The 24,785-nt window shown below is 40.1% G+C and overlaps 1 protein-coding gene across 2 annotated transcripts; it reads left to right on the top strand.

Annotated features, from left to right (window-relative positions):
- The first annotated feature begins 118 nt into the window (after positions 1-118).
- gpx7 (glutathione peroxidase 7) lies at positions 119-20,938 on the top strand. 2 transcript variants are annotated; one of them, XM_087990597.1, is made up of 4 exons: positions 397-544; positions 13,211-13,472; positions 17,962-18,208; positions 20,589-20,720. In XM_087990597.1, the coding sequence occupies exons 1-3, from the start codon at positions 413-415 to the stop codon at positions 18,192-18,194; spliced, it is 627 nt and encodes a 208-aa protein (XP_087846723.1). In that variant the 5' UTR covers positions 397-412; the 3' UTR covers positions 18,195-18,208; positions 20,589-20,720. The 2 variants fall into 2 exon arrangements, with proteins under 2 accessions (XP_087846722.1, XP_087846723.1); XM_087990596.1 differs by lacking the exon at positions 17,962-18,208 and having other exon boundaries at positions 119-544; positions 20,589-20,938.
- The last annotated feature ends 3,847 nt before the right edge of the window (positions 20,939-24,785 follow it).

The following is a 24,785-nucleotide window of genomic DNA, read 5'->3' as shown; positions in this document are numbered from 1 at the left end:
CTAGGAGTGACCATTCGGCCATCTCGGTTTTCTTACCTACTGAAATTAAAAGCTATGATTGTCCTGAGTATTCTCGGTTTAATAGGTGAGCTAAAGTTTATTCCGAATCCAGGAGATGTGACTCGATTTGTCCGATATTCTTTCAGAAGCGCTGGATGGGCCAGGAACACGTAGTTGAAAAGTGAATTTTTTTTTCTTGGCGACAGTTAGATTTTTGGACTTCATTACGACTGTTTTGCAGCACCACCTCACATCTGGTGCGGCTCGCTGATCGTGTGGGATCCGGCTGGGAATGTGTTTGGTCGGGTCCAACAGCCAGTCAGAAATGCAGGAATCAGCTCAGCAGAAGCAGCAAGCGCCTAGCAAAACTGCCTCTCCCCCACAACTCAGGTCCCTTTTACTGTTCTTAGTCATGTTACTTGTGGCGACCATATCTCTGTTCTTACTTGTCTTGCCAACCGAAGAGAAAAACAAAACTTTTTACTCATTTAAGATTGTGAACATTAGAGGGAAGCTAATTTCACTAGAGAAGTACAAAGGATCGGTAAGTTTGACAACTCCACTCCGTCACTAACCGGGCACGGAATTGGGGCTTTGCAAACTCATCTCTGCATGAAGCCTGCCAGTTTTACCCAACTAACACATGAGAATGTGGAGCGCACGCACGTCCTATTCCCTACTTAATTCTAATGGAAGCTATCAATGTAGTTCGCCGTCCTTTAATCTGTAATTCATGGGGAATCATGGAGGACCCTTTGAGCAGAATTGTACACGTGGCATTGTTAATAAAGTAATTCAACTGTTCTCTCTAAACGTGTATGCTCACTGATGTATGTTTATCCAAATACTGTACAGTTATAAAAGAACAACTGTACTCGAAGTAAGCTAGCTCATTCATTGTTATTTAACAGTCTATTCTATTTCAGAAGCTAAGGCTATCAACTGCAAAACTAGTTATATATGAACCAACGCAACATAAAAACAAAACACAACAGATGATAGAAATTGCAAATAAAACAACAGAAATGTTGGAATTACTTAGGTGTACCTAAGAAACAAGTTAATTTTCGTGTCTGTGACCTTACAACTTTCATCTTGCCTGCAGTATTTGATGCAACATTAAACTTCATGTCCTGTTCTTTCCCCAGTCTTGTAGCATTTTCCCTTTGTGTTTGTGCAACGTTCTTTATATTTTCCATTTTTTAAATGTTGCATTTTATCTGCATTTCCACCCTTTCAGACAGTGCTTTCAAGATCAGAATAATTCACTCCTAAATCCCTACAGTATGGATTCAGGCCATTTGGTCTATCAAGTCCACACTGACCCTTCGAGGAACATCTCACACAGACTGTGACTAATTTTCCAGAGAGCATCTTACTGAAGGGTGTGAGTGATCAACATCACTTCTGGGTCTCTGCTTTGCAGGGGAGGAACATTTTCTCATGGTTGTAATGAGCTATCCCTATCTGGCCTCAGTTACATTTTGTATATCTTGGGTATCTGGTAGCTCATGACCCGACCGCTACTCCACTGGGTGTAAGAAAGTTGAGAATACTCGTAGTGTTAGTCCAATGTGTTGAGAGATACTAGGGATCCTTGGAAAGTACGTATGGTGACTGGCATGAGCAGTATATTGAGGTTTGCAGATGGTGATCAGGGATCTTTGAGCTTACTTCATCCAATCAAGGGTTATCAGCCTGCACTGGACCTTTAATCTGTTTAAGTAGCAGGGAATTGGATTGCTTATTTACTTACTCTTGCCAGTGATGCTCTTGAAGGCTCATGCCAGCAGTCTCCAATTGGTCAACATCAGTCCTTGCTAAAGCATCACATGTCACATGCAGCAGAGATATCACTTGGTGTAAGTTTGGGATCCACCTTCATACCTGTGGATAAAAGAAACACTAGGATATCCATGTAGGTCACTAATTTCAATGACAAAGGTATTTACCAGTAATTGAGAATGCCAACAGGACATTGCCATTGGACAGTGGACAGCCTGGAGGATACCCAGAGAAGGCAACTTGTTTCTATTAGGCAAAAGTGATACTGGAAACCAGAGTTTAGATTAGAGTGGTGCTGGAAAAGCACAGCAGGTCAGGCAGCAGCTGAGGAGCAGGAAAATCAATGTTTTGGGCACAGCCCTTCATCAAGAATAGAGGCAGGGAGCCTCCAGGATGGAGAGATAAATGGGGGGAGGGGGGGCTGAGGAGAAGGTAGCAAAGAGTACAATGGGGGGGTGGGGATGAAGGTGATAAGTCAGAGAGGAGGGTGGAGGAAGGTAGCAAAGAGTACAAAGGTGAATGGGGTTGGAGATGGAGGTGATAGGTCAGAGGGGAGGGTGGAGTGGATAGGTGGGAAGGGAGATTGGCAGGTAGGACAGGTCATGAGGGCAGTGCTGAGCTGGAAGGATGGAACTGGGGTAAGGTGTGGGGAGGGGAAATGAGGAAACTGGTGAAGCCCACATTGATACCCTGGGGTTGAAGTGTTCTGTGGCAGAAGATGAGGCGTTCTTCCTCCAGGCGTCGGGTGATGAGGGAGCGGCGGTGAAAGAGGCCCAGGAACTGCATATCCTCGGCAGACTGGGAGGGGGAGTTGAAATGTTGGGCCACGGTGCGGTGGGGTTGATTGATGCAGGTGTCCCGGAGCTGTTCCCTGAAGCGCTCTGCGAGGAGGCGTCCAGTCTACCCAATGTAGAAGAGACCGCATCGGGAGCAACGGATGCAATAAATGACAATGGTGGATGTGCAGGTGAAACTTTGATGGATGTGGAAAGCTCCTTTGGGGCCTTGGATGGAGGTAAGGGAGGAGGTTTTGCAATTCCTGTGGCAGGGGAGGGTGCCAAAAAAGCTTGTTTCTATTGTCAGGAAGCATGGGACAACTTGTAGTGATGATATTGTGTATGTGACCTGGTTAGCCCCAGGATTGTGATGAAAGATGACCATCTAATAAAGATTTCTTAGCATTAGATTTCACCTCATCTCCAAAAGGAAGTCTGAGACGAACTGCAGAAGTCTTTGGAGTGAAGTGTAATCCAAGAGTCATCAAAACTACACACACACACAACATAGAGTGCTAGAGATGTACAGCACAGAAACACACCCTTCGATCCAACTTGTCCATACCAACCAGATATCCCAACCCAATCTAGTCTCACTTGCCAGCACCCTGCCCATATCCCTCCAAACTCTTCCTATTCATATACCCATCCAGATGCCTTTTAAATGTTGCAATTGTACCAGCCTCCACCACTTCCTCTGACAGCTCATTCCATATACCCTCTGCATGAAAATGTTGGCCCTTAGGTCTCTTTTATTTCTTTCCCCTCACCCTAAACCTATGCCATCTAGTTCTGGACTCCCCTACCCCAGGGAAAAGACTGTGACTATTTATCCTATCCATGCCCCTTATGATTTTATAAACCTCTATAAGGTAACCCCTTAGTCTCCAATGCTCCAGAGAAAATGGTCCTAGCCTATTCAACCTGTCCCTAGAGCTCAAATCCTCCAACCCTGGTAACATCCTTATAAATCTTTTCTAAACTCTTTCAAGTTTCACAGCATCCTTCTGATAGGAAGGAGACCAGAATTGCACGCAATATTCCAACAGTGGTCTAACCAATGTCCTGTACAGCTGCAATATGACCACCCAACTCCTGTACTCAATGCTCTGACCAATAAAGGAAAGCATACCAAACGCCTTCTTCACTATTCTATTGACCTGCGACTCTACTTCAAGGAGCTATGAACCTGCACTCCAAGGTCTCTTTGTTCAGCAACACTCCCTAGAAACTTACCATTAAGTGTATAAGTTCTACTGAGATTTGCTTTCCCAAAATGCAATACCTTGCATTTATCTAAATTAAACTCTATCTGCCACTCCCCAGTTCATTGGCCCATCTGATCAAGAACCCACTGTAATCTGAGGTAATTTTCTTCACTGTCCACTACACCTTCAATTTTGATGTCGTCTGCAAACTTACTAACTATACCTCCTATGTTCACATCCAAATCATCTATATAAATGATGAAATTTGTCAACCCAGCACCAATCCTTGTGATATTCCACTGGTCACAGGCCTCCAGTCTGAAAAACAACCTTCCACCTCCACCCTTTGTCTTCGAGCCAGTTCTGTATCCAAATGGCTAGTTCTCCCTGTATTCCATGAGATCTAACTTTGCTAACCAGTCTCCCATGGGGAACCTTGTCGAATGTCCATATAGCTCACATCCACTGCTCTGCCCTCATCAATCCTCTTTGTTACTCCTTCAAAACTCAATCAAGTTTGTGAGACATGATTTCCCAAACACAAAGCCATGTTGATGATCCCTAATCAGTCCTTGCCTTTCCAAATACATGTACATTCTGTCCCTCAGGATGCTCTCCAACAATTTGCCTACCAGCAATGTCAGGCTCACTGGTCTATAGTTCCTTGGCTTGTCCTTGCCATCTTTCTTAAAAAGTGGCACCACGTTAGCCAACTTCCAGTCTTCAGCACCTCACCTGTGACTATTGATGATACAAATATCTCAGTAAGAGGCCCAACAATCACTTCCCTAGCTTCCCACAGAGTTCTAGGGTATACTTGATCAGGTCCTGGGGATTTATCCGCCTTTATGCGCTTCAAGACATCCAGCACTTCCTCCTCTGTAATATGGACATTTTTCAAGATGTCACTATCAATTTTCCTACATTGTATATCTTCCATGTCCTTTTCCACAGTGAATGCTGATGCAAAATACTCGTTTAGTTTCTGCCCCATCTCCTGGGCTCCACACAAAGGCAGCCTTGCTGATCTTTGAGGAGCCCTATTCTTTCCCTAGTTACCCTTTTGTCCTTAATGTATTTGTAAAAACCTATGGATTCTCCGTAACTCTATTTGCCAAAGCTATCTCATGTCTCCTTTTTGCCCTCCTGATTTCCTTCTTAAGTATACTCCTATTGCCTTTATACTGTCTAAGGATTCACTCAATCTATCCTGACACAACACACACACACCTCCCCCACTGTGGAACTGTATCTGTCATGCTGCAGCTTAGTGCTGTGCAGGCAGATAAGGAATGGAAGAATCAAGTGGGTATTGGTGGAATCCATGAAATGATCTTGCGTACACATTGGTTCTTGACTTTGGATATTGGTAAGGATGATGGTGCCTCAGAGAAGTGCAGTCAGAGTCAAGTCAGATGCACAATGGGCATCTTAGCTGTATTGGAGTGGAAGAAGAAGAATGGAAAAGCAACACTAACAAGGTTTCTTTAGGGTAAAAGACAGGTATTTCTACAGCCATACACATGACTCGAAGATATGTTGCCTTTCTGGTACCGGGTCATGGATATCACATAACAGCTGCACAATACTCAACAGAGGATAAACACCCAGAGGTCCTGGTCCAAATCAGTACCAATTATTTAGTAGGAAGGGGCATAAAATTCTGGAAGTAGATTGCAAAGCTAGGAAGGAGGATCTCTGAAGCAGTAATCTCAGGATTACTCCTGAGAGTCCTACCTTGTGTGACCATAGAAATAGCAGGATTGAGCATTTGAACACATAGCTAGAAAACAGTGTAGGAGGCATTGGTCCAGTTCTGGGTTAAGTAGGAACATTATGAGATGGATAGGTTACATTTTGACAGGATCAGATCTAACATCCTTGCAAGAAGGTTTGCTTATGCTGTGGTTGAGGTTTTAAACTAGTTTGTCTGGAAGTTGGAACCTAAGAGGGACCTCAGAGTCAAAGGAAACAAAACTAGTAGAAGAGTAGTCAGAACAGACAGAAGACAGATAAAACAATGGCAAGTGAAAAATAGGATGCAAAGGAGAATTATTTCTCAAGGCTGAATGAGTGGCACTCTAAATAAGTATTGCAAAAAGCTTGATGTTCTGAATGCACAAATTGAGGTAAATGGATATGATTTCATTGCTATTACAGAAATATAACTACAGAGTGACCAAGATTGTGAACTGAATATCCATGGAAAAATTAGCTGGAATGGGATTGTATTTATACTAGCTCCCATCCTCTAGCCCTGTCTCCATCGTCCTCTCAGCTCTTCACTTTCAAATATATATCCAGCTCTCTTCTGAAACCTCATATGGCCTCCATCATTTTCCCAGGCAGTGCATTCCAAACACTAACAACGCTCTGAGTTGAGATTTCTCTGCATCTCACTCCTAGCTCTCTTGCTAACAATTTTGAAATTGTGAGTCCTAGATACTGACATACCAATTAGTGGAAACATAACTTTTACCCTGTCAAAATTGTTCATAATTTTTAACACCGCAATGAGGTCACCTTCTCTGCTCCAGGGAGAATAAGCCCAATTTTTCTAATCTTTCCTTTTATCTAAAATCCCTCATTGCTGGTATCATTCTAATAAATACCCTTTGCACTCTCCAGGGCATTCTTCCTTCAATAAGCTGACTAGAACTGAATACAATACTCCAAATGTGGCTGACTAATGATTTGTAGAGGTGTAGCATCACGTCCTTGCTTTTATACTCTCTTCATAAACCCAAGGATCCTATAAGCTTTCTTAGCAACTGTTTCAACTAGCTTGATCACCTTCAGAGAATTTGCACTTGTACCTGAGGTCCCAATGCTCCTGTACTCCCCTCAAAGTTGTACCATTGAGACAGTATTGTCTCTTCATGTTTTCCACTACCAAAATTATCTCACCTTTCTGTCCATTGAAATTCATCTACCAGGTGTCTCTGTTAGTAATCTAGGATGTATCCTATTCAGGCCTGGTGACTTCTCTACCTGGAGTGCTGTGAGCCTTTTTGATACCTCTTCATCTTTCACTATACTGCTCAGATGCTCAACACCTACATTTTCAACTAGGCCATTGTCACCATCTTCTAATTTGGTAAAGGCAGAAGTAAAATATTCATTTAGTACTTCTATCTTATATTTTGCTTCAGGTAGCAGCTGACCATGCATGTTCCCTATGGGCCCCATTCTCTAATCTTTTACTATTAATGTGTTTGAAGAACATTTTACTCTTTGCTTCAATGCAGCCTACCATCTTTTCCTCATGCTTCTTCTTATCCTTCTTAAACCCAGCTGTAATCTTTCTCCTGCATTTGAAATATTCTTCCTGATTTACTTTGCTTTCATTATTCTGGTAATTTCCTGGGCTGTTGACTCCAGAAAAAGGTACTTAATCTCAGCATAAGGGTCAGGCAATTTAAGGCTACGATGAGGAGGAGTTTGGAATTCTCTATCCCACAGAATTTTGAGAGGTCAGTCATTGAGAGGATCAAGAAAGAAATCAATGCATTTCTCTTTACTTATGACAATAAAGTTAATAGAAATAGCATAGGAAAATCACATTCAGGAGATAATTAGCCATTGTCTAGAATCCATTCAACCTCAGAGGACTCAACACAAAGACTCATAGAGATGCTTTCAAGTGTACACCACCATTAGAGGATCAGAGACCCAGTGGGCCACTGACCCACCTCGGATTTGATTCCAAATCCAGTACAGGTCTGGTGACTTCTCTACCTGGAGTGCTGTAAGCCTTTTTCATACCTCTTCATCTTTCACTATACTGCTCAGATGCTCAACACCTACATTTTCAACTAGGCCATTGTCACCATCTTCTAATTTGGTAAAGGCAGAAGTAAAATATTCATTTGGTACTTCAGTACAGGTCAGGCAACTGCTGAACGTTTTTAGTTAGAAGATTAGCTTTAGGACGGAATCCACCTTTGCCTAGTTGGAGGGGCCTGTTGCTGACACTATGCCCACACCACAAGTCAAAGGCAGTATTCTGCCCCAATTCGCTATGCTATTTGGATTAAAGTTCAGTTGAGAGTCATTGATGCACTTATGAATGCAACCTAAATCAGGTCCAGGAGGTAGAGACAAGTGTGATTTCATCTTTGCTGTTTGTCTTGAATGAGAACTTCAAGACAGCTTCAACTAATTGATGTAGGCATCAAGAGACTATGCTACTACTGGAAGGCCCAACATCCACAAGCCTGGTGCCAGCTGATGAGAAAATCCAAACAGGCATAGAAGTTGTTGGGATGCTAGATGCAGATCAGATTTGAATGGAGTCTTCTCCCAGTATTGCTAAACCTGAAAGCATTGGTGCATGATGGTGAAGTGCACTCAGATAGGGATAAGGAGTTCTGGAGATGACTAAGTTTTGTGAATCCAGGGAGTGCAACTGATGTGCGGAAGCCTACTCCAGCCCTGAAAGATAGTGAAGTGATATCCTGTCGGAAGCAGCAACTTAAGCAATGAGTGCTGTCAAACACATGACTCCTGGAGACTTTACTGACCTAAACGCCATTCTTGGCAATCTGTACCAGAGCCCGAATCCCACAGAAAGTACCAGCAGTGATAAGAGAAAGTCAACTGGGAGGCCTGAGGCAGATTTGAAATAGGGCCTCAGGCCCCATTTAAGAGAGTTTTGATAAAATAATGAAAGCTTTCTTATCCTCAGCCAAATCTATTGTCCCTATTCACTTTAAATGAAGGCCCCGTTTGTGGCCAACACAAGGTGGAGGATCACATATGCGTGCACAAAATCACAACACCAATTCACAGTATTTCTGTGGCTGGTTAGAAGTTTGCTGCGGACTCATTTCGAATTTTCACAGTGACCTCGCGTGAATAAAGTGTTTACATTGAAAATTTGACATACACAGAATATTGCATTAAAACTTTGATTTTATTTCAAAACAGTTTGTGTAAGACATAAATTTCAAATCCTGTAGCACCAATAGGTTACTGTAATGAACCTTCTCTCTGGCACATTTATGTAGATTACATTTTATAACAACAAACAAATACAGAGGATTTCTTTGCTGGTTTGGTGAAACAAAGCACTTTTTAATCATTGATGTTTTATAATCAATGATACTGAAATAGATTTGCAGCTTCACCATCAATGGAGAATGTGATTATTAACCTGTGGCAGTCTTCTTAAATACCTGCTATAAGAAGGATATTATTAAATTAGAGTGAAGAAAAAATTTACAAGGATGTTCCCAGGACTGGAGGGTTTTAGTTGTAAAGAGAGGCTGGATACGCTGGAACATTTTTTTCACTGGAGCCTAGGAGGTTAAGGGGTGACCTAATAGGGGCTAAAAAAATCGTGAGGTCATCGATAATGTGAATAGCAAGACTCTTTTCCCTACAGTGGAGGAGTTCAAAACGAGGAGGAGTGTTTCTAAGGTGAGAGAAGAAAGTTTTAAAAAGTTCATGAGGGGCAACTTTTTAACAAGCTTGTGGTATGTATGTGGAATGAACTACCAGGGAAAGTAGTAGATGTGGGTACAGTTACAACATTTAAATAGACATTTGGACATGTACATGAATAGGAAAGGTTTACAGGGATATGGGCAAAACGCAGGCAAATGTGACTAGTTTAATTTGGGAAGCTTGTTTGGCATGGATGAGTTAGACCGAAGGGTCTTTTTCCATACTGTATGACTCTATAACTTTATGACTTTGTGACACAGCAATTGAATAGACAGAGGTGCATACATGAGGATTGTGTTCTGGAACAATGCAATTCACAATACGATCAATAATCACATCATGGAAGTTGTTAGCAAATGTACATCAGGCCATCCGCACAGATGGTTAGGCTGTTATTGGTGTAATGGAAATAACTCCATTTATAAAAAGACACTGAGTATATGTCCTTGTTAGGTAGTTAGGAAAACTAATAAAATGTTATCATTTATCACAAGAGAAATTGAATACAAAAGTCATACATGGCACTGGTGAAATCACATCTGGAGTACTATGTGCAGTATTAGTCACTAAAGAAGGATGTAAATGCATTGGAAGTAGTCAGACAATATTTAACAGAATAATACAATAGAAAGTGCTGGAGAAACTCAATGGTCTGGCAGCATTTGCAATGAGAGAAACAGAATTAATATTTCAAGTATAGTGACTCTTAAGAGGTGCTGCCAGACATGTTAAGTTTATAAAGCACTTTTTAAAACTTCATATCCCTAGCATTCATGGTACTTTGTTTATACCAGCATAATACCTGGAATGAATGAGTTGCCTTTATGTGGAAATGCACAGGCTAGGCATGTTCTGCTAGAGTCTAGAAGTGTAAAAGGCAATTTGATGTAAACATATAAGATCTTGAGGCATCTTGACAAAGTAGGTGTAGAGAAAATGTTTCTGCTAGTGGGAGAATTTAGAATGTGGGAGAATTAAATGTTTAAAAATCAAGAATTTACCCATTTAATACAGGGATGAGATTTTTTTTACAAAGAAGGCTCATGAGCCTACAGAATTCTCTTTTGAAAGGCAATAAAAACAAAATTGTTGAATATTTTTAAGGCTGATGTGGATTTATTCTTGATAAGCAAGTGGATGAAAGGTTAACAGGGATAAGTAGATTTGAGGTAACCATCAGATCAGCCATGATCTTATTAAATGGTAGACTAAGCTCGAGGGGCTAAATGGCTTACTCCTGCTCCTTAATCATGTAAATGTTTGACAGGTGCCTCACCAATTTAATGAAAGGTGTTTGAGCCTGGTAGATAGTGGGATGTCCTGAGAGCATGACAAGTAAAATACAGTATAACTGCAAGTTATCCAGCGCTCTTAAGAAAATTATGTTACAGTACAGTATTTTACTGTTACATTTCCACAAGAGGGCACAATTGATCAATTAAATGGTTATTGGAAAGAAACTAGCATTTGAAGTTAAAGCAAAATAACAAAGTTGAAACATCAGAATGGCTACATGGTCAAGCTTTCAATCACCATTTTCCAAAAGAGCAAATTCTTTAAAGAAATATTGACTTTGTCCTCATCAACCGTACATTTAAAATTACTGAATTTTATATGATGTTAAAAAATGACATTGTAAAATGTTGGATAGGGGCATTCCTCATAGAAGTTTGATTTATTTTCTGTTTGAATAGATGTCGATGATGGAGGAGATGAATGGGCAGATTTGTTTCAGGATTTTACTATATATGTATTAACATTTGACTAATAGGTAGTCAATACAAAGGGAAGACATATGAAGACTAGTCAACATTCCTGGAAGGAGATTTTTTGCACTTCATCTTTTGTTACGTTATTGACTTTAATATTCAGAACATGTGCTAATCTAGTAATGGTATTATTCAGATAGTATACCTTTAATATGTTCACTCCCACCATATCTATGCTCAATGATGCTCAAGGTTAGCTCAATGATGGCTATAATGGGAAGCTTGTTGCTTTCTTCTCTCTATGAATCGTTGTCTTGGAAACAGCTCAAGAGGATGCTTCCATCAGTTGTTATGGTTTTATTCAAGCATTGGAGAATTATGACGTTTATTTCCTATACATTATTGGTGAGCTGTTAAAGTTTCTGAGCAGTTTACAACCCCACGCTTGTATCTCACCTCTATATGTTTATCATTATTGATTCACCTGCCATTCACAAAGACGTGACCTTAAGTAGAAAAGCGCTTCAGTCACATGACCATAACTAGGCAGGTGCTATAATTGAGGCTTAGCTTTCAGTGCATGTTCACTCAGTGGTGCACTACTTAACTGCAATGTTGAGCTTGTAATATGCAGAATCAGTTTTTAAAGGTTTCTATCACTTCCCAACACTGAGAATTCAGCTTCAAAGTGAAGGAAAGTGACCTGCTCTAAATGTTCCAAACATGTTGATGGAGAAAACTACAGATGACCTGATCAGGGACATTTTCAAATACAGCATGTAGGAAACACCATAGTTTGAAACATGTTTCGGTGAAATGTAAAGTTTTGTAAAACAATAACCTGTCAATAAAGTCGCCATAGTCTTACCAGACCAGAGGGCTGCACTGTCATTAGAGAGAGACAACTGACAGTGATTTAACCTGAGGGACAACAATCCTCAGGCAAGGGGAGAGCTTGAGAAGGAGAATCCTTCATATTGAACTAAGCTAGTTCAGGATTTGAAGCCATGCTATTGGCATCATCCTGCATTGTAAACCAGTCATAAAACCAACTGAGCTAACCAACCCTCTGACCTAGCAATAGTCAATATCAGGATTGGTTGTATCTTGATATACTGCTCCCAATTATCAGTTTCATAAAATTGAGTCTGAGGTGAGAATGTTTAAATGGAACTGTTGTCCACTAAACTGCTAGTCCATCCCTTTTTCCAATCTAATTTATTATCTTATAGAAATGTGGATATTGTAAAAATTTCACAAGTGCTCAATTTCCTCAAACTAACATTCAGTTTGTACTACAATTCTCCTCACCATCCCAAATTGGTGGTTGCATTTTATGTCTTTCATATACTAGGTAATACAACCATTATTAACATGGTCTGTTGGATTAGTTTGATCATATGAAGTGGCCAGAGAGGAGCTTCAATTTTGTTCCTCCAAAGTGACCTTTTTTTCTGTGAGTCTTTAGCTCCTTCCAGCAGATTACAGGGCTGCTAGTAGGTAGAGGGTGTCCAACCCAGATGTTTTCTGCATCACCAAACTGTAGGATAGCTTGCTTCACCAGATGGTCTTTCGGTGTCTGAGTTCCACATTATTTGTGTATGTTGGTGCAGTATTCCTGCCTCTAGATGCACCAGAAGAATTCCTTTATAGATTGGTCTTGAAGGTAGCAATGCTATCCAATTTTCCTTAATGAGCTCTGTATTGATGTCAAACTTTGTCAATACTGCAGTGTAAGTGCAGATATTTACACCGGATTTTTCTGTAATCTGTCATGTGATTATTTAGATCTTTTATTTCCTAGATCTCTTTCAAAATGATAATTAATGATTATCACCTGCATGGATGCAATGGGCCAAATGGCCTATTTTTGTGCAGCAGGTCTCTATGACTAAAGAAATTCCCAGTGTCACCATTTCACAATTATAGGGTAGGAATGCCACAGTTATCTACAAGTTTCCATACCTCACAATTATATGATTGCTGATGAAGGGCTTATGCCCAAAACATTGATTCTCCTGCTCCTCGGGTGCTGCCTGACCTGCTGTGCTTTTCCAGCACCACACTCTCGACTCTGAGCTCTAGCATCTGCAGTCCTCACTTCCTCCTCACAATTACATGGCCCCATAGAGGCAACCTGGTTGGACACTTCTGCAAGAAAGGATTTTTTGGGGACTTTTGTTTACATTTAGGAAATAAAATGCGTATGTGTCATTGCTGTGGTATTACTTTTGTTTTTGTTAAACCTAAATTGCATTTGTTTTGTATCCTTCTCATTTTTCAGATCTCATTAGTTGTTAATGTTGCCAGTGAGTGTGGTTTCACAGAAAATCACTACAAAGACCTACAACAATTACAGCAGGAACTGGGACCAATGCATTTTAATGTCCTGGGATTCCCCTGTAATCAGTTTGGGAATCAAGAGCCAGGCTCTGACCAAGAGATTGAAAGGTTTGTGCGAAGGACTTATGGAGTTTCCTTTCCAATGTTCAGTAAGATCAATGTCAAAGGTCCTGGTGCAAATGCAGCATTCAAATATTTAACAGGTAAGAATGAGATTTTTCAAAATTTAGGAATGACTATTCACTTGAATATAAAATAGATTATCAAAAGAATCTACCTGCACTATACAAAACATGCAGAAGTTTCTCTGAAATAAGAAGACATCAGAATTCATAATGCAAATTTCCAGTAACATTTTGCTAGTTTCCTAATTATCTAAATATTTAACATGGTTCTGGTTAATCTGAATGCTTGTTGGTAATATTTTGTGTTTTGTTGACAGTCCCAAACATCAGAATCTCTGGTACCTTGCTCATGTGATCCTTTTCTCATCTGTGAGTCGAGACTAAATATCAGGAAGCCCTGTAACTCTGTAGAGTATTCCAACAGAAATATTATCTTGTATCTTGTATAATGTTTATGCAAGAGGCATATTTCTATTCTGCGGGACTTCATGTAAGATAGCTGCTCTCCATTCCAAAACTTGAAAGTCTGGCTTGTAAGATTTCAATTCAATTGGGCTCAATCCCAGCCCCTTACAGTATTCTGTTTTAGTAATGTTTCATGTAGCTGGCTTAAATTCCTAGTTTTATGAAGCACCAAACGTACGTGTGGATAGAAATGTTAAATTAAAGCAAAACATATTACACAACTGGATACAAGATAAGAGAAAAGGTATGTTAATAATTTTGGGTTGGGTTGAGACTCAATCAGAATTGGAGCGAGGAGGTAGGTAAGCCTTATTGTAGGATTGATCAAACAGGGAGAGGGGAAAAGGTGAACCAGTACTGACACAAAAGAACTAGGCAGTTTCTTAGTTTACTTGTGAGGTGGAGAGTTCTGGTGCATGCACTTAGACTATTTCAATATAATAAGGATGCATGACAGTCCTTCAGAATAGAGGTATTAAATTGAAATCTGAATGACAGGAAGTCAGATCAAGAGCTAAAGTTAACAAATCAACAGAAATTCCTCTGACTTTGAATGAGAATATTTGCCCAGCAGATATATATGTTGATGTTTTAGATGTACATTGTAATTATTGGTGAAAAACCTTTGTACTCTGAGGTGCATGCATTTAGACTATTTCAATATAATAAGGAAGCATGACAGTCCTTCAGAATAGAGGTATTAAATTGAAATCTGAATGACAGGAAGTCCACATAGATCACATCAACCTCTCTGCCCTCATCAATCCTCTTCATTACTTCATCAAAAAACTCAATTAAGTTAATGAGACTCAATTTTGCATGCACAAAACCATGTTGACTATCCCTAATCAGTCCTTGCCTTTCCAAATACATGTAAATCCTATCCCTCAGGCTTCCCTTTAACAACCTGCCCACCATAGAATTCTAGGGCATACCTGATCAGGTGCCAGGGATTTATCCACCTTTATGTGTTCTAAGACATCCAGCACTTCCTCCTCTGTGATATGGACATTTTTCAAGATGTCGCCATTTATTTCCCAACATACTGTATTTTCCATATCTTTCTCCACAGTAAACATGGCTGCAAAGTACCCGTTCAGTATATCTGACATTTCCTGCGGTTTCACCCATCAGCATTGCTGATCTTTAAGGAGCCCTATTCTCTACCTAGTTACCCTTTCATTCTTAATGTATTTGTAGAATCCCTTCAAATTCCCCTTAACCCTATTTGTCAAAGCTATCTGATGTCCCCTTTTTGCACTCCTGATTTCCCAACTAAGTATACTCCTATTGCCTTTATGCTGTTCTAGGGATTCATTCGATCTCTGCAGTCTATACCTGATTTATGCTTCCTTCTTATTCTTAATCAAAACCTCAATTTCTCTCATAATCCAGCATTTCCTGCACCTACCAGCCTTGCCCTTCATCTTAACAGGAACATATTTTCTATGGACTCTTGTTATCTCATTTTTGAAGACTTCCCATTTTCCAGCCATCACTTTACCTGCAAACATCCATCCCCAATGAACTTTTGAAAATTCTTGCCTAATACTATCAAAATTGGTCTTCCTCCAATTTAGAACTTTAACTTTTAGATCCAGTCTACCAATTTCCATCACTATTTTAAAACTAATAGAATTATGTGGTCGCTGGCCCCAAACTGCTCCCTCACTGACACCTCAGACACCTCAGTCACCTTTTTTTCCCAAGAATAGGTCATGTTTTGCACCTTCTGTAGTAGGTTGGTCCACATACTGAATAAGAAAATGTTCTTGTACTCACTTAACAAATTCCTTTCCATCCAAGCACTTAACACTATGGCAGTCCCAGTCTATATTTGGAAAGTTAAGATCCCCAACCATAATCACCCTATGATTCTCACAGATAACTGAGATCCCCTTACAAATTTATTTCTCAATTTTCCACTGATGATTAGAGGGTCTATAGTGCAACCCCAATAAAGTGATCATCACTTTCTTATTTCTCAGTTCCACCTAACTAACTTCCCTGGATGTATTCCCAAGAATATCCTCCCTAAGTGGAGTCATAATGTTATCCCTAATCAAAAACACAACTCCCCCTCCCCTCTTGACCCCCCTCTTTCTACCCTTCCTACAGCATCTATATCCTGGAACAATAAGCTGCCAGTCCTGTCCACCCCTGAGCCACGTCTCTGTAATTGCTATGATATCCCAGTCCCGTGTCCCCAACCATGCCGAGTTCATCAGTCTTACCTGTTAGGCCTCTTTCAATCATGTGAATGTGTACAGCGATTAATCACCCTTAGTAAACAAATTGCAAAATAAAACTTATTATCAATCAAGGAGGAAGTGAGGGCTGCAGATGCTGGAGATCAGAGTCGAGAGTGTGGTGCTGGAAAAGCACGGCCAGTCAGGCAGCAATCTCTTGCTCCTTGGACGCTGCCTCGGATGCACGGATGATTAGTCATAAGTTTTATTTTGCAATTTGTTTACTAAAGGTGATTAATCACTAAACACATTGACATGAGATTGCCAAAGCACTTTTAACAAAGGAGCAACGTTTAATGCAAAAAAAGGTTGTAAGATAATTTGAAAAGATCTTAATCAGCAAAAAGGAAAATTCAACTCTTTTCCCAGCAATATTGTTTACAGATACTCAACCCTGGTGAGGTATCATTTGCACCTTAAATCTTTAATTTTTTATCAACTTGTGTTAACTTGTATCAATTTGTCCATAAGTATTTACTTTCAGACTTCCTGTCCATTCACCAGGTTTGATTTTTTCTGGGGGTCCTGAAGATACATAGACACCAGCTAATTCACTGAAGTTTCCTAACTGAACTCTGTCTATTTGAATGGCTAAACAAAATAGTTTAAGATTTATTTCTAGCTTTGATAGTCTGGCGTCTGCTTTCCACTTCTGCTAGCATGAAGATTGTCACAAATTAAAAACTACTCTTCGGTGATATGAATATTTTTTCAACTGAAGCCTTGTCTCTCTCTGTCTTTTTATCTGTTATAAAAATTCTACTTTGTCAACATTTTCACCAATTAATTCATCAAGCAACTTGCTAGTCGTCTAACCTAATTTTTTTTTGGAAAGACTATTTTGAAATCCCTTCAGAAAAAAATTACTTTCAAGAAAGACAAATTCTCTTCATTGAGCTAAAGCTAAAACAAAAAATTACTTCCTCCTTAGAATTCACATTCCCAAATGATAACAATATTGTTTAAACTTGTATCGCATTAGAGTTGTCCACATTGCAGGAGCAAAGAAGAAAATGAAGGGAATTAAAACTGGTCTTGTGTAAAACAAAATAGGGATGGACTAAAAAGTGAAACATGGAAACATAGCACTTGCTAATCAAGAAAATAAAGTTTATTAAGTTCACTTTCTACCATCCTCAAAGTCATGCAGCAATAATAAAATTGTTCTTTAATCATTACAATCAATCTCTCAATTAGTCTATAGCAGACACAAGGTGAAGAACTATGTTACACATACTGTACTGTACTGGGGATGTATTTTGTGCAAAAGAACCCCAAAATATCTGACATCTGCTAACTCCATGAAGCTATTTGGGAATGAACCAAATTGTTTGTAGTCTTGCCATCATGTTTGACCCTGAATTGAACTTCTAACTCGATAACTTTTCCATCATCAAGGTCGCTCCATCTTTGTAACGCTGCCCATCACCACTGTTGTTGGTGTTAACTGCTGCAGAAACACTCCTCCATGCCTTCGTTACCTCTAGTCTTGACAGTGTTTTGTTGATGGCCTCCACCTTCTCCCCTCCTTGAACCTACTTTCATATAAAATGACGCTACCCTATCCTAACGTGCACTAAATTCCATTCACTCATCACTCATGACTTGCAGTTGTTTCCAAATCTGGCAGCAGGGTCAATTTTAAAATTCTCATTCTTGTTTTCAAATACCTTCATGACATTACCCCTCAGCTTAGTAACCTTCTCCAATCTTACAACTGACTGTATCCCTGCTGACCAGTTCTGGTCCCTTGCACATCTCCAGCCCTAAGATTGTGTCTTCAACTGCCTTGGGCCAAAGTTCCAGCATTCCCTCCATAGGTATCACTACCTCTTTGTCTCTCTTTCTTTAAGATATTCCTCGAAACATACTTGATTACGTTATTTTGACCAGGACACTCCTTGATATCTGCCCTATCAGTTTACTATCGATCATTAGTAAAGTGATGGAAGGTGTCATCAACAGTGCTATCAAGCAGCATCTGCTCAGCAATAACCTGCTCAGTAACACCAGTTTGGGTTCCTCCAGGGCTATTCAACTCCTAACTTCATTACAGCCTTGGTGTAAACATGAACAAAAGAGCTGAATTCCAGAGGTGAGGTAAGCGTGACAGCCTTTGACATCAAGGCTGCATTCAACTGAGTGTGCCATTATAGAACGCTAGCAAAACTGGAAGCAATGGATACCGGGGGAAAATTTCCAGTGGTTAGAGTCATACCTGACACATAGGAAGGTAGATTAGTGGTGCTGGAAGAGCACAGCAATTCAGGCAGCATCCGAGGACAGGCAAAATCGACGTTTCGGGCAAAAGCCCTTCATCAGGAATAAAGGCAGAGAGCCTGAAGCATGGAGAGATAAGCTAGAGGAGGGTGGGGGTGGGGAGAGAGTAGCATAGAGTACAATAGGTAGGTGGGGAAGGAGATGAAGGTGATAGGTCAGGGAAGAGAGGGTGGAGTGGATAGGTGGAAAAGGAGCTGGGCAGGTCGGACAAGTCCGGACAGGTCGAGTTACTGGAGGTTAGAAACTAGGATGAGGTGGGGGAAGGGGAAATGAGGAAACTGTTGAAATCCACATTGATGCCCTGGGGTTGAAGTGTCTCGGATGCTGCCTGAATTGCTGTGCTCTTCCAGCACCACTAATCCAGAATCTGGTTTCCAGCATCTGCAGTCATTGTTTTTACCTCATAGGAAGGTGGTCATGGTACTCAGCTCCAGGACATCTCTGCAGGAGTTCCTCAGGGTAATGTTCTAGGCCCAAACAGCCACAAAAGTGGCTGCTTCATCAATGACCTTCATTATAAAGTCAGAAGTGGGATGTTCGCTGATGATTGCATAATGTTCAGCATCATTCACAACTCCATTGATAATAAAGCAGTTTGTGTCCAAATGCAACAAGATCTGGACAATATCCAGCCTTGGGTGACAAGTGGCAAGTTACAATCATGCCACACAAATGCCAGGCTGTGACCATCCCCAACAAGAGACAATCTAACCACTGTCCCTTTACATTCAGTGATGTTACCATCACTGAATCCCACACCATCAACATCCTGGAAGTTATCATTGATTAAAAACTCAGCTGGACTCACCACATAATGCAATGGCTACAGGAACAGGCCAGAAGCTACGAATACTGTGGTAAGTAACTCACCTCCTGACTCCCAAAGCCTGTTCACCATCTAAATAAGTCAGGACTGTGATGGAATACTCCCCACTTGCCTGGATGAGTGCAGCCCCACAACACTCAAGAAGCTTGACACCATCCAGAACAAAGTAGCCTGCTTGATTGACACTGTATCCACGAGCATCCATTCCTTCCACTACCAACATTCAGTAGCAGCAGTGTGTACTGTCTGTGTGTACTGTCTGTAAGATGCACAGCAGAGATACACCAAAGATCCTCAGACAGCACCTTCCAAACCCACAATGACTTCCATCTAGAAGGACAAGGGCAGCAGATATATGGGAACACTGTCTCTTTAAAGTTCCTCTCCAAGCCATACACCATCCTGACTTGGAAATATGTCGGCATTCCTTCACTGTCACGAGGTCAAAATCCTGGAATTCACTCCCTAATGACATTGTGGATCAACCCATAGCAGGTGGACTGTTGTGGTTCAAAAAGGCAGCTCATCACCACTCTCTCAAGTGCAACTAGGGATGGGCAATAAAAGCTGGTCAGCCAGTGATGGCTACATTCCACAAAACAAATAGGTAAAGTTTTAAAAATCTTAATTGGCTCAGTGTCAAACTTGTGATCTTTAAGAAGTGTATTTTGTCCTGGGTTTTTTTTGGAGAGATTTTAAGCAATAGGGGCTATGATGTCTATTCAAAGTCAATAAAGTGAAGACCTTGTGAGGCCTTGGGTTTCTTTTTTAAGTTAGAACTATAGAAGCAGCCTGAATGGATGGCATCATGTTCCCACAGAATCAGGGTTTTAGTTTAGCTTTCAGTAGTTGCTGAGATTTTGAAGCTGATTGTGTAAGTTGCTGTATCTTTCTCTCTGCTACAGCTAACAGCTGGAGTTCTCTCTGCTGCCAGGATTGCATATGAGAAAATCTGTTTTACTGACTTTGCATTTGCCATGAGTGTGCTTATGGGATGTTACTGTGTTAGAACAATTGCTGTTTAATAGTTAAATAATCTATTACTCTGTTAAGTTTTCCAATCGAGTTAAAGTTATGCTAATTTTTTTTGTTTGTATTTTAACTGGGGGTAAGAATAAAGTGTGTTTTGCTTACAAACTGGAATACAGAACCTTTAAATAAGATAAAATTTACAGTCGAGGCTATCTCCTTGATATATTTGCAGAGGGTTTGGTCTGGTCTATAACAAACTTTACTTCATTGCAGGTCATATATAAATGCCAATTTTTAAAAATTGAAAACTACCATACAACATTTTTGTCAAAATTTGGGTACGGTAAATGTGAAGATTATTACCTTAGTCGTAAGAAAAATTGTTTGTGCATTTAATTGTAGACTCGTCTGGAAAGGAACCAAACTGGAATTTCTGGAAGTATCTTGTGGATGCAAATGGTGAAGTGGTGGATGTTTGGGAAACATCTGTTTCAGTTGCAGAAATAAAGCCAAAAATTGCAACGTTAGTGAGGCAACTCATCGTGAAACGAAAAGACGAATTGTAATTTAACTCCAAACTCTGTGATATATAATGCTACCTTTTTCAAGTTTACACCACTTTTTAACAATTTTTTTTGTGTTAGCATTTCTATCCTGTGAAGTCCACTAATTCATTCCTTGTGACACCATATTTTCTTCGGCTTGGTTATGTCTTCCTACTGCAATAAAAATGGTTGAAGAAGTGGAACAAACTGTATATAATTTATTCACCTTTTATTGAGATAGAACTCGTTTATTTTATGCTCTAAATACAAATGAATATATACATAAAATTAGAATTATAATGAATAAGATACACCAAGACTTCATTCACTGTTTACACTGTTTTGCAGTTTTCACGTTTTCTTTTAAATAACTTTTCTGCTATTATCCTTTATACTTTCCAAGTAAAATTTAGGTTAGTGGTTTGTTTACTTTCATCAAACTAAACAAACTAGATTTTTTTTTAAAGACAGGAAAAGATGTTTTATTGTAGATTTAAAAACTTCCTAAAATGAAATCTCACAGTATAATATTATTACTGTATTTGAAAGGTGGAATGGGAAATGGCAAATGTAGTTTTAACACAGAATCTTAATAGCTGCCTGTCTAAAACAGTTGGAAAATGGCAGCTGGTTGGGGATGGAATTCCTGCTGGCAAAAAAGTTAAATGAATAGTTCAGGGTGGCCTTTGACAAAGAAAGGGGCACTTTGGAGGAGCAGAAAACAAATTTTCCTTGTTGGGTCGAGATAAATCTTAAGTATTTTCTTCTCATTGTTTTATCACTTGTGAGGAAGCTACCAAAACTTGCCTTGTGAGGTCAGAAAAAAAAAAATCTATTTGGGCCCTGTGATGCCAATGGACCCAGATGAAATCAGTGTACTTCAGGAAAACTCCACGAGATTAGGACAGCTGCTTCTGAGAAGAGTGTCTTAAAATCAGGGTCACAGTAAATCCAGGTAGGAAATTGGTGAATAAGGCACTTGAGACACCTTTAACCGTGTATCAGTTTCAGATAAGGTTAAAGTGCCCCGTTTTTGCTCACTATATGTCTCATTATTAGTACATGGCAAATCTGAAGAGTACGAATGTTACATTCCTAATGCAATGAAACGTATATCGGGGAATGCCCTGTTCAAATACATTTTAATGGAAAGATGGAGTGACCTCAAGATTGTCCCTGTTCCGAGTTACACAATGGTGAATATGCTTTGCATGCACATGTTGTTTATGTTTCTGTAATGATTGTACAGACTTAATTGAAAGCATATCCAACCTTGACAGGCTTCTACCTAGAGAGATGGTGCTTTATGAATCAACAGTTCCCTATATTTAATTTTCTATCTAGTTCTTTCTTTATGAGGTCCAACAACTAAGATGTACCTTCTGTTATTATCACTAATGAGACCACAAAATTTATATTAATGTATGACTAGGGGCCTGTACGGCACTGTAACGTTTTATGTTCTGTGTCCTACAGGGAGATGCCAAATAGGCTGGGGCTGTTTTCCCTGGAGCATCACAGGCTGAGGGGTGACCTTATAAAGGTTTATAAAATTATGAGGGCCATGGATAGTGTAAATAGACAAGGTGTTTTGCTTGGAGTGGGGGAGTCCAGAACTAGAGGTATATGTTTAAAGTGAGAGGGAAAAGATTTAAAAGAACCTGAGGTGCAACCTTTTCACACAGAGTGGTGTGTGTATGGAATGAGCTGCCAGAGGAAGTGGTGGAGGCTGGTACAATTATAGCATCTAAAAGGCATCTGGATGAATATATGAATAGGAAGGGTTTAGAAGTGCTGGCAAATGGGACTAGATTAGGTTAGGATATGTACTCAGCATTGACGATTGATCCGAAGAGTCTCTTTCTGTGCTGTATATCTCTATAACACTATGACTCCAAGTGAATTGGCAAATTAGGTTAAAGTATAAGTCAATAGAGATGCAACAGTAGACATAAGACATAGGAACATTTAAGGGAATATTTCAGAACACACAGACAGATGCATTCCAATGAGTAAGAAAAATTGGAAGTAATTAATCCCAGATCAATTAACTGGAAAGGTATAAATAGAAAACGGATAGGACGTGTGTGGAAGTAGTTGTCAGACCAAGTATTTAGTAAGGAGAAAGTGAGGACTGCAGATGCTGGAGATCAGAGCTGTAAATGTGTTGCTGGAAAAGCACAGCAGGTCAGGCAGCATCCAGGGAACAGGAGAATTGACGTTTCCGGCATAAGCCCTTCTTCAGGCATAAGCCCTGAAGAAGGGCTTATGCCCGAAACGTCGATTCTCCTGTTCCCTGGATGCTGCCTGACCTGCTGCGCTTTTCCAGCAACACATTTTCAGCAAGTATTTAGTAAATCTACCCAAAAGAAAAATGCTTTAATTTCTATCAATGTGGTAGAATCTAGCTTTACACCCCGTGGTCAGTACTAAATTATGATACCAAATTTATATATTGTGAGGAGAATAGTCATAGAGTCACTTGGAACTGAAGGAGATTATTCTGTCCATTAAGTTCATGCTGGCTCACTGTAGAGCAATCTAGTCAATCCCATGTGCTCATTCTATTCTCGTACCTCTGCATGTTTAGTTTCTTTTATTTCACATTCAATTGCACATCCCGTTTCCTTTTAAAATCCACCTATCACTATCATCCTCAAACGTAGTGAGTTCAATGTCTTTGCCACTTGCTGTACAAGAAAAAGGTTCTTCCTCACACCCTATCTGCATCTTTTGCCCAAAAAGTTAACTGCTGAAACATTAACATTAGTCAAAGCCACTTTAGTAAAGGCAGCTCTAGTCTTTGTACCATGTGTGAATGAAAGCATCTGTAAATGAATGGAAAGGTTAACGTTTTATTTCTGTTTTTTTAGATTGGTTTGTGTTTTCATTTCAAATATTTATAACTGTAATTATCAAACATTTTATGAATCTTGCTTAAGATACAAATATCATCCCTTCTTCCTTCATGAAAAACTTTATTCTTAGTTATTTAAATCATGACAGATGGAACACAGTGTGGGAAAGTGTGCGGTTATGCACTTTGTTTCAGAAAAATGATGGATTTGGCACAATTACAATGTTTAAAAGACATTTGGGTAAGTACATGAATAGGAAAGGTTTGGAGAGATATGGGCCAACAGCAGTCAGGTGGGACTAGTTTACTTTGGGATAATGGTTGGATTGGACTGATGGACACAAGGGTTTGTTTCTGTGCTGATTGACTCTATGAAGAGGGGAGGGAAGAAATGCAGATGTTGAAGTACTTTTGGAATGTTATTGGTACTCTATATTTACCCTTGACTAATGCAGATAACACTATGGGTAATTTAGTAGGGCCAATTCACCTGGTCTGCACATCTTTGGATTTTAGGAGGAAACTCACGCAGACACAGGGAGTATGTGTAAACTCCACACACACTCACCCGAGATGGGAATTGAAACCAGGTCCCTGGTGCTGTCAGGCAGCAGTGCTAAGCACTGAGCTGCCCTTTTCTTTTCACAGATGCTGCCAAACCTGCTGAGCTTTCTAGCAATCCTCTGTTTTTGTTTCTGAAGTTGGTGGGGTTGTGGGCAGGAGCGAGCTGGGGTTTGTATGAACATACATGGCCAACCTATTCTCAGTAGTTGAAAAAGAGATGTTGCGGAAGGGAAGGAAGGGGTCAAGGATGGACCAGGTGAAGGTGTAAGCAGGGTGAAAATTGGAAGCAAATTGATAAACTTTTCCAATTCTAAAAGAGAGCAGGAAGTAGCGCCAATGATGTCATTGATGTAGCAGAAATAAAGTTGTGGGTGGGGGCCAGTTCGACTGGAACAAGGAATTACCCCACAAAGTGACTGTTATAACTGGGGCCAACATCACTTCCCACTGCTACTCCTTTGACCTGAAGAAAGTGAGCGGAAGAGCTTGGCCAGGCGGAGGGTGGTTAGTACAGACCTCCTTTCCCGGAAAAAGCCGATACCGTCTTGATGGGGGATGGATGTGTAAACGGAATTAGAGTACCCTGCTGACATGAGTTGACCCTTTAGGACCAATAACATTATTTTGGCGTGA

The sequence above is a fragment of the Chiloscyllium plagiosum genome, unplaced genomic scaffold, assembly GCF_037043375.1.
Source record: "Chiloscyllium plagiosum isolate Xiang-an unplaced genomic scaffold, Cpla_swu_hap1 HiC_scaffold_9, whole genome shotgun sequence".
Classification (NCBI taxonomy): Eukaryota; Metazoa; Chordata; class Chondrichthyes; order Orectolobiformes; family Hemiscylliidae; genus Chiloscyllium; species Chiloscyllium plagiosum.
This window is presented reverse-complemented; position numbering and strand designations above follow the sequence as displayed.